General features: G+C 45.5%; 1 protein-coding gene across 1 annotated transcript in view; it reads right to left on the bottom strand.

Moving 5' to 3' along the window:
* The window catches only part of si:dkey-288a3.2 (protein phosphatase 1 regulatory subunit 37), a 54,877-nt gene that overhangs the window by 13,127 nt on the left and 26,653 nt on the right, over nucleotides 1–15,097 (bottom strand). Inside the window, exons 9-10 of the mRNA XM_061063118.1 lie at nucleotides 14,588–14,729; nucleotides 14,269–14,438 (exon numbers count right to left, since the gene is read on the bottom strand). Of these exons, the coding sequence (XP_060919101.1) occupies nucleotides 14,269–14,438; nucleotides 14,588–14,729 (312 nt within the window). The remainder of the gene's footprint in view (nucleotides 1–14,268; nucleotides 14,439–14,587; nucleotides 14,730–15,097) is intronic.

Consider the following 15,097-nt stretch of genomic DNA (forward strand, 5'->3'; position numbering starts at 1 on the left):
TCACTGTTGAAGCTCTGTAACACTGGTTCTCATCTGGTCTAGCCTCAGGACCCACAAAACACTCCTCCATGACAACCAAACATTCTGATATTTTTTAAACAAATCAGATGTATTTAGTGAAAATTGGACCTCAAATTTTGTAGAAACTGGACTAAACAAACTTTATGTCACACCAATTTTTGAGACACGTATCCCTACCCACTGAAAACGGCTCTGCGACCCACTTTTGGGTCCTGACCCACCACTTGAGAACCACTGCTCTACAGTATCTGGATTTCTTTTACCAACACAGCTCCGGTCCAACTTATAAATCTAACAAAATATGAGAACAAGATCACCTAAAGTTCACCTTAAATACTTAAATATTCTTAAAAAACTTTCTCTCTCACACAGTCGACTGCTCCATCGGTATCTGATACTTTCTGACCTCACGGTGCCCCCCCCCCCCTCCTCCTGCTTGTATTTGTGTGTGTGTCTTTCTAATCCCTCTTTTTTAGCAGCGGTGTGTGAAAGCTCACGCTCCTCGGTGTGATTATGGGGGGCCGTGGGGGGCTGCTGATTATCTGCAGAGACCACCGTAGAGACCCCCGGCCATGCTCTGCTCCGCTTTAATTCTCACTAATTGATCTTCACACTTTCATAAACTTTTTTTATCCTTCCCCTGAATCGACACAGGTGAGACTCGGTGAGCTTGTTTCTGTCTGCAGGAGATTAATCGGGACGTCGTTGATGATGTTTCTCTCTCTCTGAATTTTACCCCTGAAAAGTGGAGGCAGGATTTAAAACACCTGATATCTTTTTACACTCGCTCTCTGGTAGTGTTAGCTCCACTTTAGCCTGAACTGGAATATAGTGACAATTAGCAAACTTAACGACGGCTTCCCAAGGGAGCTCACCGTTTCTTGCAGCAAGACCGGACGATCATAGCTTCATGAAAGGCATGATGGTGTGTCCGTTGTCAGGTTTTTATTGAGGACTCGGAGGGAAGGATGGTCCGATGGAGCAGCGGAGGAACGTCCATGAAAACCTGATTATGGACACCTCTGCAGGTATCATCCCACTGACACAGTAGCCTCATGCTGAAGACAAATAAATACTAACACTGTGTTGTGTTGCAGTGCATTTAGCGATCAAGTTTTCTAGAAAGCCAGAACTTGTTTTCCTGGTAACACATGAGAGTTTGGTTTCCAGTGTCATAGAAACACTGTTCACTGCGCCTCCAGTTGTGACGGCCCCTGCTTAGAGTGCATGTGTATTTATGTACTCGTCCGTCCTTCAAGATACCGAGAAGATGATTGACATACTGTGTTGATCTGGAGCACCTGGGCCCAAATGCTCCTCCAAGGATCTAAAGAAAAACAGCTTCCTGAGCCACTTTCTCTTTAAGTTTCGGTTTCAGATTTCCTGATGTTCCTTGAAGCCTCTATGTGGCGTTTAATAACTTTAAGCTGCCCGGGCACAACCTGTGATTGTCTTTACACAGGTGAATATGTGACAGAGCTCAGTGAAGGTGATCCGTGTCTGTGACATTTCTTAAACAGAATCCTTGAAGGTAAACCTGCAGCCTCCGTGTTATAGGCTCGCCTCTGTGTTGGCTGCAAGAGTGTCTGAATTACAAACTATTCTTCTCGTGCAAAACTGAGACAAAAAAAAGTCTTCTGCACCGTGCATTAAGTTCAACCTTCAAACATGAAAATGCATCATGGGAAATAAAGGTTGGGTTTTATGTTTTCAGAATGGAGCTGGAGGAGAAGTGAGGAATCCACAGCACACAGAAATGTGCTGATACAACAAAAATGTGGTAATGATTTTCAGATTTCTAATCTTGTGAGTAAGCAGTAGTGTTGTAGTCAAGACCACACTAACCAAGACCAGAGTGCTCCGAGACCGAGACAAGGCCAAGACATTTAAAAACCGAGACAGACTCAAGACCAAGAACAAGGCAGGATGAGACCAAGGCAAGACCAGGACCATAAATATCTCTGAAAAATCCTCATCTTGTGTGCGGGGGGCGTGTCACTCACTTAGACCATAACACCGGGAAGGTTGCGGCTGACTGTAACCGGGGGATAGAAATCAAACTACAAGACCGAGAAAAAATATTTTGATTCAGAGACGAGACCGAGACCTTCACAAAGTGGTCTTGAGACCAAGACCGATTTTGAGTACTTCAACACTAGTTTACAATAAGTATGAGAGTGCATGTAAAGAAATGTATTCAAATAGGGGCGGACAGAGAAGAAGAAGAAGAAGGAAACTATTCAGGTGACAGTAACACGTTCTCTAACATGTGACTGACGTGTGTTTGTGTTTGCGGTGTGATATTGGTCACCTACACCTTGGTCATGCCAGGTCATCTGTCAGAGAGCGACCTCATCACTGTTAAGAGTCAACACACCACCCGTCCTGATCTGTTTCCACACTGACTGATGGGACCAGCCTTTCAATAGAGACGTGTTTAATTTGTTGAGTACACCTCCATCAGTTCATCTCGGTCTTTGGACTCTCGTCCTCCGACTGAGTGAGTTTCCTCTTCTCCAGTTTTGGTGAATGACGCTGGACAGGATGTTGAAAGATGACTCCCGGTTATAATATACATCTCACACCTCAAAGTGAAGTTGTCAACACACACCCAACAAACTTCCTTTAAATCTGCTCCGAGTTAAATATCTACAAAACTGCACAAGCATCTTCAGAAGGATCATCCAGAGTTTCTTTTTTGCATGAATAAGTGACTGTTAAAAGACGAGCGTATCCTGCAGGACACTGAGGACGGGACCCGTTGATCCCTGACGGGGTGAATCAGGGGACAGCGTCACCGGAGCCTCCACTTCAGACCCTGACTTTGGCTCTCGTCCTGTCAGAGCTTTAATAAGACGTCGAGCGACACAGCAAATGCCAGGACAGCGGCGTCTGGTGCCAGCATCGCCCGGAAACACAGCGGCGGGTCCTCTGACCTCTCCGACAGAGTGAGAGGGCGGGGGGCTGGCATCTGCTTTAATAAGGCTGCCCACTCTTCATCCTCCACATCACCCCCTCGCTCCCCGAGCTGTGGAGTGGGCTCGGGCACAGGGGGGAGAAGTGGCAGAGGTAACAGCTGGCTGCAGCCGTGGCAGCATGGCCGAGGCATGACCACGGCTTTATTAGCCGCGTCCAGGACACCAGCTGATCCTCTCCCAGGGTTCCTGTCACACTGATGTCTTCATCGCTAAGCTGAGCAGACAGGCCCGGACTGCCAGCCAGCCGAGGTGACAACAAATCCAATTACCTCCCCTCCATGGTGCCCGGACCAGAGAGGGGGGCGAGGGGACAGTGGGATGGAGGAAGAGGGACATGAAGGACGGGACGGCAGGACAAGAGGACTGATACCAGGGCTGACTTTCAGTACGACCTTTTGATGACAAACTAAGGTTTACTGTATTTACACTGCTGTCACACACCGAGGTGTTTGAACTCTTACTGCTGCAACATCAAATTCAGGACATAGAAATGTGTCCTACCACACATAGAAAAAACTAAACTCGGTTTGTTCCTGAGAAGCTGTTCTGATGTGATCAGAAATTTCACGGCATTTGAGAACTTTTGGCAACATCATGTCAAGCAGTCTGGTTTCTGGTCTGTAAACCTTTCTGTGTTCTAACCTCTCTCCATTTTTCAAAAGCATCTCCAATATTGATCCTAGTTTGAGCACGTTTCTGCTCGTGGAGCTTATTAGAAACATGCAGAGGCTTTTTAGGTCGGGTACAATCACTTCTATCTGAACCACTTCTCTTGACCGCTTCCATCACTGCAACACCTGTTGACCTGATAACTGCTCTCATATCTGACAAACCGAGGGGCGTCCAAAACGGCCGTGTGGGAATGCCTTAAAACCTCCTACCTTCTCTGGTCCAAACAAATCCAGAGCATTCAGGAGCAGAATTTAAAGTTAGAAGGAGAACATACTGACTGCTGCATTGTTGTCAGAGAAGCCAGCACTTCATTTCCTTCATGTCTGATCATATAGTAAGATCATTTTATCATTTAAATCAGTAGATATCTTACATTGGAACTTTAACAGTTGGAAAAACACTTCTACCACAAAGTTTAACTACCATACAGAGGCTACTTATTCCCACTTGTGGCCTGCAGCGATTGCTATTGGGGGAACAAAGGAATAAAAATCTCTTTTCAAACAGAATGTGCACTTGTTTTGACACTGATGAACAAAGTCTAAATTCATCTCCGGTGTTCTCTCGTCTCAAACAAATCCAGTTCTGTTTGAACACTTTGAAAGTCACCGCTAACACACTTTGCGATAAAAGACTTTCCCTCCTTTAGGATCCATTAGGGTGAGGATCACTGACCCTCAGCTCAGGCAGAGAGGTCTGACCGTGGCCCCGAACGTGCACACACTTCTCTCACCCCATTTACTCTTTTTTTATTCCCACATCAGGCAGGAGGAATCTGACACGGGGCCAGTTTTTAGATCCAGCTCCTGTCCTGCTTTTAAACATTAACTCAATTAAATCTCCATAAACAAATTGGCTCCTGCCGCTGGTCAGGGAGGAAAACATGTTAAGTGCTGATCATGGCAGGCCAGTATTGATCTGCAATCAGCACGGCCGTCCCTGAAGGTGAAGGAGAGGAAGGACATGTCTGACAGAGAGGATGGAGGGATGTTTTTTATTTGAATGTTGTCTTTTTCCTTTCAGCCAAAACTCTTCTCAGAGGAAGGTGTTTTATTTTGTTGTCTTCAGAGCTTTAGCACCAGGAGTTTCCTCTTCAGTCGGTGACTTTGGAGCCCAACCGCAGAAGACCATCCCCCTCTTCCTCTTCTGATATCCCTCCACGCAGCAAAGGGACGATCGATCCTCGAGTGCAAAAACAGAGACGATACTTGAGGGTTCGAGTGTGTCGGGAGAGTTTGAAGGGCTCTCACTTCAGAGTTCGTTGAAGTCTTGCCAAGAAATTTCATATTCATAGTTTCAATATTCAGCGCGCGTGGTGGACAGGGGCAATTTCTGCAGTCAGCCCGCCATTCAGAAGTGAAAGGGAAGTGGCTGGTGGATGAAGGGAGCGAGAGAGGAAGACACGCATGGGGCTTCATGGTAGTCAGATGAGAGGCTGCCAGCTGCCGATGGGTGACTGTTTGAGCGTGGCGCCTCAGGACATGCCCGCTGAAAGGCGATGCGATCCGATACCCCCACTTATGCGGGGCTGATATACATATGCCCCCGTATGCAGAAGAGGCCCATATCAATTGCAGAGCTTGCAGTGTTTTGGTCATTATGCCGAGTTTGTTTGAGCGAGCGTCTTGCATGTCTGAATGGGGAATGTGGACTTACTGGGCTATGACCACTGAGAAAAGCCTCTTCTACATAAAACGACCTCGTGGCTCCGAAGAAAAGTTTAAATGTTGAACTGTCTGCTGTGTGTCAGCAGAGCTGCAAAGTGGGGAAAAGTTTTCAAAAAGGCGACTTAAGTTTCAAAGCTGAGACTGTCCATCTGGTGTGAGTCGGCCGGGCCACGCTCACTAAATAATATTTAATGAGACTTTCAGAAAACAGACAGCTGCCATGTGTTCTGATGTCCCAATTAAAGGGATCATAATTAAACATGATGTCACTCCAAATGAACCTGTGAGTGGTTAACCAATGTTGGGTCTATCTCCATTGGAACTAACTGACCTTCATAACATGAAGTTCATGAACGAGTGTCAGCGACAAAATCAGGTTGATTCTATTGTTTCCTATTTGAGTGTCCTAACCGGCCCCGAGCAATGCGTTTTTACCTTGACGCCCCGTTTCTATTTTCCTCTCTGGAGGAGAAACGAGGAAGGAGGGGGCTCTACAAGCCACTGACACTTTTATCACTCAGCAGAGCTTGTTAGCTTGTTGCACAAAGTGGAGATAGAGGTGCATTAATAATATCCTTATCAATGAATGAAATGCTGAGCTTTGATTTGTGTCAACACCAGAAAGTCACTGAGAGCCGTTTTACTGAAGAGCCTCTAAAAGTGTTGTGATTTGAGTCAGCTGCTCGTTAATACAAATTACCACACATCCGTTTGTCCACCTTCAGTACTAGTGCACTTAGGACACGTTGTTACGCTGAGACCCCCACCGCATGCAAGTGTGCCGATATTCATCTGTGCTGTAGTTCTGCTCCTTCCAAAGGTACATACCAAATCCTACTGGAACGGTTTGTAACACATAGCCGAGCCAAAAACAGCTGAATTCACCAAGTCACAGAAGAACTTCAAGATCACAACTTCCTATTAAACAGGTCACTTTGATTTTCCGAGGCTGACTGATACAATCAGCAGTCTGTATGTGATGTTTTATTTTGAGATTGACCCGATGCTCTGTGTGATCCTGTGCCTGACTTCTTGTCCGGGTCAAACTGCTCTTTTCAGCTTGACGTGTGCTGGAAGCTCCTCAGTCAAAACTAGACTCAAAATGCAAAGTGGTGCTGCGGTGTCTTCAGGCTTTCTACGCCTTTTTCACATACAAGCCTATAGAAAAAGGAAAAAGGATGAGGCCTTTTTAAAAAGCGCTGCGCCCGACGCCTTTTTCAGTTGAATTACTTCAACTTTTCAGAAAAGCGCTGGGTGACGTCAAGCGCCTTTCTGATAGCTGACCAATCAGGATGAGTAGTAACCTACGTCCCTAGTTACCGGTGCCCAAAAACGGCGAACTTCCACCAGATATGTGTGCATTGCGTGTCCGCTACGGTCTGTTATGGGTCCGTGCATCCTCATCTGTCAACACCCACCGGCTGCGTTCTCAGTCCACAGCACGGAGAGCACAGCCGTACAGCTGGAGTACGGAGACAAAGGAATTTCCGCGGTAATTTTACAGATTCACTCGCAACAGCACGAGATAATACGATGTTCGTGGTATAAAACTCAATACAAACCTTATAAACTTATATTATCTGAAAATAAACCGGATGTTTTAATGTTGTATCGGTGTCTGACTTCCCGTCCCGTTTGTTCTTTTCTGCGCTAAATTGATGCGCTGTGCTCCGGCCGGCTCCGGCACGGTTGCACCGTACGCTAGATCCCGTTGTTAAAGTTACAGAACACTCGCGCATAAGCGCTCAAAAGGTGCTGAAAGCAGCGTTTTTTTCTGAAAAAAGAAGTCCAGTGTGAACACGGCCTAAAGGTGTACAAAAAAAATTGCACTTGTCCAATGTAAAAAGATGAAGCAAAAATGCTTCATACTTAAAACATAGCTTGGATAAACATCCATCCCTCCAATATCTTTACAACCAGTCCTGTTCCTAGAGCAGATTACCAGCTGACATCAGGAGAGGCGGGGTTACAGTACACCTGGACAGGTCACCAGTGTAATGCAGGACTGACATACAAACATTCACACCTACCGGCACTAGAAAGTCACCAATAAAGCTGAGCAGCATGTCTTTGGTGAGTGAGAGATGTTAATCAGTTTAAAAATGTGACATTTACCAGTTTTAAAAAAATCATTTTGCAGCCAGCTAAGGATAGTACTGAGGGACAATCCTGTTTGAAGAGGTTTCATGTTAACACGGCGAGGTGAGTGTTGAATGTGAACACCTTAAAAAGACAGCGTCGTGTTTCCTTGTTCCCACCTCCAGTTCCCATCACCCCCCCCCCCCCCCTTCTCTCTAACAGGATATAAAGCCAGGAACAGGTCACACCTCTGGGTTTGTTAGAGTGATTAAAAATGACAAGCAGACATGTCGAGTGTTCTTCATCAAAGAGCTCCTCCTCCTCCTCCTCGCTCCATATCAGAACCAGTCGGTCCACAGAGAGAGAGGGGGGGCGGGGGGCCGGGGCTGGAAGTGACTCCGTTCCCCTCCGGCCCACATCCAGACCTTCCCCTGACTACACGTCCAAGTGATTACACTACACCCCCAAACCCCTCGCTAACACACACACACAAACACACACACACACACACACACACACACACACACACACACACACACACACACACACACACGCTCAGAGGGGCTAATTAAGGCTTTAATATGCAAATGAGAGTCGCAGTAAATTACACAGCTGGCAAATATGCCTGTTTTTGCCTGAAAATACATCAGGAGTGCAGCGAAGAGTGTGTTGCTGCTGCTGTTGTTGTTGTGTTTGCAGAGAGACAGGGGATTGCCCCCCCACAAACACACAAACACACACACACACACACACACACACACACACTCCACCCCCCCTCGGCAGCCCGAGCCCCCTCTCGTCTACGGAGTGACTCATCCAGCCTCGTCCCTCTCTGAGTATCGGGAGGAAGAGTCGAGTCTCTAATGGAGCATTTAAGAGACACAACAGGAGTTTAGTGATCCAGCTGGACCAGACCAGCTTTTATTTGATGACAGACTCGCTGAAAACAGTCTGACATCACACTTCCATTCTTGGCACATTACATTCATCTGCTTGGATGTGGTTTAAATAACTGTGTTCCCGTCCCATCCGTCCATGCAGATCATTTGTGTTTGTGTACAGCTCGGTCATTAGACTTCTTCTGAGCGTTGCAAACATTTAAAAAAATCATAAAACTGTTGCAGTGCGTATGGGATGTTGTTTTAGTCGTTAATGAATCAGGGCCAGAGCTACATTTGGAGGCCCTTTTGGCTTTTCTTTGATCACTTTTTTTTTCTTAAAGTGTGTGTCAGCAGGTGTCGTAAACCTGCTGGAAAAACTGGGTGAAAACCTTAAAGTTCAAGACCCCCCCTGATTCATTAACACCACCTGGTTCAATTTGTGTCAGTTGGTTTGAATTTGATTAAATTAGGATATTGGAAATATAAGCACCAAGAGTTGTCCTGTGTAAAACTATAACTGTAAGAGGAGCTGAATTTATGTGTAGAGTGTAATTTGCACTTGAGGCAAGTTTTTCTTATTTAGAGACTGGCAAATCTTAGGTTCTTGGCCAGTCCATTTTTACTCTCAATGTTTCAGAAACAGCCTCTTTGTCAGAGAACCAACTCTACATCTAAACATTTCTGGACACTGTCTAGATCTGCACGATATGAGGAAAGAAGGTGATGCAAGAGAGCATTTTTCAAGACTGCAATCACGGTATAAAGTGCAAAAATGAACAAAAAAGAAGTCCGTATTTGCTCTAAGATTGTGTCTACCTGTTCTTCATGTTTTACACCAGTGGTTCCCGACCTTATTATCTTTAAGTCCCCCCATTATATCCGAGAAATGGCCCATATTGCATATTTATTTGACCAAGAGCCTGCAAATGCACAACTAACAACGCATGTACCTAGATCATCACATTTGAAGCATCTGACCAAATTTGCTATCCAGTTGTTGCCTTTTTGATGACCTGTCTCAAAAGTCAAATTTTGAAATCGATGCTGTATGTTATGATCTGATTAATTGTGCTTTAACTTTGAATGACCTTAGGATGTTTGCATCCTGCAGCCCCCACATCTGTCCTTTGGTAATAAACCGTTGTCTTCAGTTTGAACTGAGGGTGGGAAAAACTCAGATACATCATTTCCTCTTTCTGTAGGAGAGTATTTGTAGTTATAGAGCACATATTCAAATGCTGGGTGAAATATTAGATTTTACTTTTGGTTGTAAAGGTTTGAGAAATGAGCTGTTCTCTGGTTAAATTGTTGTTAAAACCTGTCTCTCCTCCACACTCCCTGACCTGTGTTGTGGTTCCAGTAGGTGTCTGGCTGATCTGGTATCAGTGTGCCCCCCTCCATCCCCCCCACCCCCACCCCTGCCTGCTCTGATCCTCCTCCGCTGCCCTGTGAGGCATGCTGGGAGGTTTGTTCTGCCTGGTTGCTGGTGTCTGCCTTCATACTCGGGTCCCCGGAGCAGCCATGTCATCATGATGCTTCTGGAACCTGAGCGCCGGCTACATGCATGGTCAGGCCGTCGTGTCACCCCGCCGCCCTGCAGGGACTGACCGTGACAGGAAGGAGCCCAAAAAAACACGCCAGGAGACCTCTCTGTTTCGCGCCGCGCCTAAAATAAGCACCCTTTGTGCAGAACATTTCCCTCAGAGATCGCCACAGACGAGACGCAGACACGTGTAGCTCGGCTCAGGTGTCACTCCTGAACCTCTGCACAGTAAAGTAATCCAAAGTGAACTAAACTGAGGTGATTATAGTGCAGGTTCTTTGAGGAAATAAAGAATAAAACAGTTCAGCTCACAGGAATCGTCTGTTGACATGCATGTTTCCGACTGGCTAAATAATCAAGGATTATAAAAAATAATGTCATTAGCCGTTTTTTCCACACATGCACTCCTGACAATTCCTGGAGAATTTGCCCCTGAAACATGTTTGTTCACACATGCACCTCACAGCGAGAGTTTATCTCTGTCGAATGAGACGACAAGAAGTGGCCGACAAAGCGAGTTTTCAGGAATTGTGTAATCTAATTGTGAAAGCACCACATATAAAGAAAAGAGCTGCATCCATTTTGGTGCACTGAGATGTTTGAGGAGTCAATGCAGGTTTTGTCTTTGGCCTTTTTTTATTGTCCTGTCCAGAATATAAGGAGGAGGTAAAATTACGACAGCTGAGCCTTCCCCTCAATTTCTTTATCTTTAGTTCATTCAGCTCACTGACGCACAACAGAACTGGGGAAGGAAAGTATCTCAGCATGCTGTTATCGTCGTCCTGTTTGGTCATGTGGCTCAAACTTAGCCCTGGGCCCTGAAGCTGGACGGTCAGGCTCTAAATTTGCACAATTAGGACAATGTCAACAAACAGTGAACATTGCAAACTTGGTAATAACGGTGGAAAATGCCAAGCTGCTGCATTGAAGTGCAAAAGATCCAACAGGTGTACCTGATAAATTACCACCAAGTGTTAGGTAGTGGAGTGAAGACAGAAATACTTTCAACTTTTCAACTCTACTATCCCACTCGCACACACACACGCACGCACGCGTCGATGTAATTATGACATAGTGAGAGGACAGTTCTGTATCAGCTCCACCTTGCCGACACGCGACATTGAGCGGAGGACACAGAGCGGCGTTATCTCTGCTGGAAACGGCTCACAGACTCACGGCGGACAAAAATCCAAAGACAAATATTGAGGCATCAAACAGGTAAACAGGCCGTGAGAGTCCTCCTCTTGCCCGGGCCGCCATGAAGAGCGAGCCGGGCAAGAGGAAGTTTAGTTCATTAGCGTGCTGTCGGAGCCCCTGATCAGGATGAATAAACAGCTCCACCTTCAGCGGCTGCCCCTCGGAAGAGGCAGCTTCCCGCCCGGCCGGGTGCATGAATATTTTAGGAGGGTAAATAATTAATAATTAACAGCAGACAGGCCAGTGATCAAATGCAGCAGCGTGGCAACAGACATGAAAAATCAGACTCTTGTAAACAAAGACAAGAGAGCCCCACATTTCCTCCCCTCTCGCCACCTTCTCTTCTCGCCTTTTAAATATGCGCATCTTCAATCGCCCCCCCCCCCCGCACGCTCCTAAAACCACACACACACACAAGCGCTCACAAAGTGCTGCTAACCCCCTCTGTCACTCGCTCACATTCATACCATCACTTATTTCCCTTCACAAGAATGAAATTTTCAGTATTCCTGGGCGGCCGGGATGTGACTGAGCGAGAACACTTGATCTGGCCGCCCGCTGTTTTCTGATGGAAAGATTTGCTTTTTAATACAATCGTCACTCCTCCCACCTGGATGTGCCACGCCAAGACAAATCCCAGCTGTGTGACTCCAAAACCTGACAGGGCTTAAAAATTCCCTTATTACCATTCCCTTAAAATACCAGCCGCACTAACTCCCACCAATGGCGGGAATGCTAATCACGTCTCTGGGCGGCTTAGAGGAGCATGAACACAGAGCCGCCAATATGGAGGCTTTGGTGCATGTGCATGAGGAGTGAGGAAGACGAGGAAGAAGAAGAAGGAGAAGAAGTCCCAGCTATAATGACACACATTCACAGAAGCTCTTAAAAGCCGCCTCTGTGAAATCTGGCACATCTCGCTGTCTGACTTTAGCCAGAGGAGACATTTCATAAAAATCAGACTTAATCGTGTAAACAACGCGCAGACAAACAGAAAACCACTGCAAACAAAAATAAAACAACTCTGGAAGCTGTGCACGGATCGCCTTCAGAGTTAATTTTAAAGTAAGCATCCCGCTCCTCAGAGATTTTAATTAATGCTTTAATATGCAAATAAGTTAGCAGAGATAAAATCATGACAAACAGATGGCAAGTGTGGGTAATTATTTTGTGAATCCAGCAGGGGCATGTATTAAAGTTATGGCATCGTTTTCCCCGGGCCTCTGCAGCCACGATGGGAGGAGAGAGAAAAAAACAAAAAACAAGAAGCACTGATGAAACGAGACACAAATGACTTCGTTTTGTCTCCAAGTGACAAATCTGTGACCACAGTGAGTGTTTCACAACACACACGATGTGATCCTCGAGTCGCCCGTTCAGCCGCGATTAGAGAGAGAATTCAAATGAAGGAGCAGTGAGGGTGGTTTGAAGGCCTGCAGAGCTCATGGACATAAAGTAGATCCTCTTAACTATGACAGCAGACGTTCTATCAGAACACCTGAGGTACAGGTGAAGTTTGTAATCTTTAAATAAAATCAATGAGCACCTCTTATCATGATTCATTCCTGTGAAGTTTAATATTTTGTTCATTTCAGGGTTTGGATTCCATTTCCTGTTTTATTTTGAAATGTTCCCTCATGTTGCTTTTTAACCTCTGTGTATTTCCTGTTCAAAGAAGTTTCTCTTTAACTGAAGTTTTTCCTCCTCCGTCATCACGCTCAGTTCTCAAAAACAACTTCATCCACACAAAAACGCAAAACGCACTGTTGTGTCTGTCATGAGCACGCCAAGTCAAAAACGATTTCCTTGGCATGCGAAAAATGTCCTCGCCATTCCTCTACAATGTCCATGTCATTTTACAAAGGCGTCACATCCAGGCGTCTCTGCTCGTCAACATAGTGGGAGAGTAACTTTGTATGTGTGTGTGTGAGCGTGTAAAAAGTCCAGTTAGCAACGTTAGCACCAGCGCTAGTTTGTTAACGTCTGCCATCAGTTTTCCCCGTCGAAACAGAAACACTTTAAACAGAGTTTCTGAACATCTTCAGTCTGGAAGGAGTTTTACTGCTGGTGGTTTTTGGTCTGTCTGGTTTCCCTCCTTTCTTGATTGATCTCACCTGTGACCTGTCAGTCTCACCTGTGAGGATTGATTGATTGTATTTAGTCTGTCGCTTCCTTTTTGGGTCACTTCATTGTCAGACTTTCTGTTGACTATGTTCCTGTGTTGTAGTTTCCTCATGGCTGTTGGTTTTCTCCTTGTTGGATTTGTTAAAAGGAAGCCTTATGGGGGCGCCAGTAGAATAGTGGGTAGTGCGAGTCCCGGGTTCGAATCTGACCCATGGCTCCTTTCCTGCATGTCATCCCCTCTCTCTCTCTCCCTGATTTCTGACTCAACTGTCCTATCTCTAAAATAAAGTCATAAAAAGCCAAAAAAGTCTGCCTTATTTGCTCACAGACTCACTTTGTGTGTCTTTAGCCTTTTTGATCAAACCTGCACTTGGGTCTACTCTTTGTTTTTGACAAACTGTGACATCGCTCTATAAGAACAGTTTTTATGTCTCTGCATCTTTTAAATCTGTACATTTGTCTCTACAGTCACATAGATCACAGCTGGTTCTCTGCTTTATTTAGTATTCAGTCTATCCTATATATTTACCGCATGACGAGGGCTGATAACCATCGTCTTCTTTCTTCGTATAAAAACATCCTGCAGTTTTTTTTTTTATCTCCATGAAATTTGTGGAAATGAACAACAAATTAATTCCTCTCTGTAATCGTCTTTGTACAAAAAGAGACAAACGTTCCCCGCTGTGAAAAATATCGGATTGGACCAATAATGAGCAGCATCAGTAATTGTTGCTCATGCTGAAAACTCAGCAATCGCTCCTGTTTCTCTGCATCTGTTCAACAAAGCTCACCCTTACATTTCAAATGAATACATCACTGTGCATGTTTTATATGTGTTGTATACTTTTGGGGTGTGGGTTCATATTTCTTCTGTGAGTTTTCAGTTCATGATTTACACGAGCACATTTTTCTTGCTTCTCGTGCATTTTGGCCTTTAAAAGTTGAGTATAAAAGTTCATTCTTTAACCTCTCAGATCATGAACTTATCTCTGGCCACTAATCAGCTCTGCCAACCATCGAGTACAAATACTTCACGCTACAAACCGTGTAAAGCTGCACACACACACATCTCTACGCGTATATAAGTACGTTAAAACCGTGCCTACCTGGTCCTGTGAGGGTCTGTGAGGGTCTACATCCAGAGTGGTCAGAGAGCTGTTGATCCTCAGAGCGAGACACAACGCCATCAGACCTCCGACCTTCACCTCGTTGTGACAGAGGTCAAGCTGCTCGATCTGATGACTCTCGGCGAGGAACTCTGCCAACGCCACCGCACCTTCACCACAACAACACACCAGACGGGGGAAATGTTGCACTGAAAAACTATCATGGCTACAGCGACCAGAAATTGTATAATTAAATATATACAAAAAGTAAATAAAAAAAAAACATCCTGATAGTCTTTATGGATGAACATGTTTGTACCTTCACAGGTGATGTCTGTTTTGGCCAGGCCGAGCTGCAGCACCGACGTGTTCTGCATCAGAGGCTCCCTGATCACCTGGATCCCCTCGTTCCCCAGGAGGTTCTCACCCAGATCCAGAACCTGCAGAATCCGCAGCACCGGCTGCAAAAACATGGGCGGTCATATTGAGAAGTTTTTTTTTAAACTGGATTCATGGAGCTGCGGATTTTTAATGATTGTTTTGAAATGATGTCCCCAAACTTTCCCCGACAATAAGGGCTCTGCAGTGAGCGGCTTTCAGTGTGTGTGAGTGAGTGTGTAAAAGGCGGAGAAGTTTTAATTATCATTATTATTATGCGGTGATTATTATTCCTTTTCAAACCGTTTCCTCTCATGTTAAACGCTCAGAACTTCTGTTTCCTCTCTCCAGAGCCACATTAGCATTGAAGGTTGATTAGCTGGCGCACAAAGCTGGGGGTGTCTGGGGCACAAGAGGCCCATGCTGCCCAACAGCTTGAAGAGGAACGCAC

Source organism: Labrus mixtus, chromosome 18 (assembly GCF_963584025.1).
Source record: "Labrus mixtus chromosome 18, fLabMix1.1, whole genome shotgun sequence".
In the NCBI taxonomy this organism is placed as follows: Eukaryota; Metazoa; Chordata; class Actinopteri; order Labriformes; family Labridae; genus Labrus; species Labrus mixtus.